General features: G+C 31.0%; 1 protein-coding gene across 1 annotated transcript in view; it reads left to right on the top strand.

Annotated features, from left to right (window-relative positions):
• LOC111406602 overlaps positions 1-1,969 on the top strand; it is an 8,780-nt gene that overhangs the window by 2,011 nt on the left and 4,800 nt on the right. The window contains exons 3-6 of the mRNA XM_023035993.1: positions 125-425; positions 530-541; positions 632-700; positions 1,343-1,951. Of these exons, the coding sequence (XP_022891761.1) occupies positions 125-425; positions 530-541; positions 632-700; positions 1,343-1,951 (991 nt within the window). The remainder of the gene's footprint in view (positions 1-124; positions 426-529; positions 542-631; positions 701-1,342; positions 1,952-1,969) is intronic.

Raw genomic sequence — 1,969 nt, 5'->3', positions numbered from 1 at the left:
TTTGAAAAAGTTAATAGATATCTTAAAGATAAATCCATATTGACGTTTCTTTCGATCATTAAGTGAAGTTTCTGATTTTGATTCATGATGTATCGTACTGAGGTCTGATCTGGGTCTCGACCAGAGAGTATATAACATGCCATCATATGAACAGGTGGCTGCAGTGTGGGTTGATGATAATCCATCTGCAAGCATAAAGACTCATGATATATTAATTTATGGACATTCCAATACTGCACATAGAGTAAATTATTATTATGGCTGTTATGATCCACTTCAATATCCATTAATATTTACCTATGGAGAACCTGGATGGTATGAAGGTATCAAAAAGGTAAATTTGAATACTTCAATAGTCCATGAAGATTTCATACAAATCAATCAAATTGATTCAGCCGAACAACTTATAGAGATGGAAGATTGTGGTAAGTTTTATTACCATTGAAATTTTTTAATATTTTTAGAGTGCATAAATGTATTGTCATTTCTAGATCTGTGTTTGTGACTTTAATTTTTTTTTTCCTTTCAGCTATGAAGAGAGGTAAGAAACGAATTACTGTGTCATGCCGTGAATATTATTGCTACAAATTTCAAATCAGACTTTCAGATAAGTCTGTACTCCTTCATACAGGCAGACTTCTACAACAATATATAGTGGATATGTATGTTAAGATTGAAACTGTGAGATTAGATTATTTTCGTAATAATCAAAAGACTATATGAGGTGAACTTTACCAAAGAATTTTAGATAGTATATAAAATGGTGAGAATAGAGGCTATAAAATTGGTAAATCAATTGTGTTGCCTACAGGATTTATTGGGGGTCCTAGAAATTTAACTAAAAAATATATGGATGCAATGAGTTTAGTTCAAAAATATGAAAAACCTGATGTATTTTTAGTAATGACATGCAATCCAAATTGGTCTGAAATTAAATAAGAATTGAGACACAATAATAGTGTATAAAATAGGCCAGATTTGTTAGCCCCAATATTTCGAGTAAAACTTGAAGAACTAAAAACAGATTTAATAAAGAGAGAAATTCTTGGGCCTATAGCTGCCTATGTGTATGTAATTGAATTCCAAAAAAGAGGTCTACCTCATATTCATTTTCTCCTGATATTTAAAACGAATTTTAAGATTACTAATTTTACGCAAGTTGACAAAATTTTTTCTTGTGAATTACCAAATCCAAAGGGAAATCCTCACATGCATGCTACTGTGGTCAAACATATGATGCATGGTCCTTGTGGATAATTAAATCCTACAAATGTGTGCATGAAAAATAACCGTACTTGTAAAAACAAGTATCCAAGAGAATACATTTTGCATACTTCATTAGGTAGTGATTTATATCCATTTTATAGGCGTCGTGACGATGGTGTTACTGTTAAGGTCAGAGGATCTGTACTAGATAATAGATGGGTTGTACCATACAATCCTTGTATTTTAGCTAAGTATGATTGTCACATTAATATTGAAATATGTTCTTCTGTTAACGCAGTCAAATATTTATACAAATATGTATACAAAAGACATAATCGTGTTAATTTTATGGTGAATAAAGAAACTAATGAGCATTATGTTGATAAGATTTCGAATTATCAAACCGCTAGATGGATATCTGCACCGAAAGCTATATGGAGAATTTTTAGTTTTGATTTATTCGACATATCTCCTTCTGTAGTTTCTTTGCAGTTACATATTGAAGATGCTCAGTTGGTTACATATAATGAAACAGATGATCTATCAGAAGTTATAAATAAATACTCCATTCAACGAACAATGTTAACTGAATTTTTTAGAATGAATATTTCAAATGAAAAGGCACGAACTTTACTTTATAAGGATTTTCCTACATACTTTGTATGGAATACATATTTTCGAGTTTGGAGTCCTAGAAAGAAGCAAAATGTTATTGGTAGAATAGTTGCTGCTAATCCATCTGAGGGCGAGAGATACTTTCTAA

Source organism: Olea europaea, chromosome 12 (assembly GCF_002742605.1).
Source record: "Olea europaea var. sylvestris chromosome 12, O_europaea_v1, whole genome shotgun sequence".
Classification (NCBI taxonomy): Eukaryota; Viridiplantae; Streptophyta; class Magnoliopsida; order Lamiales; family Oleaceae; genus Olea; species Olea europaea.
Note: the sequence above shows the minus strand (reverse complement) of the source record. Positions and strands in the feature narration are given on the sequence as shown.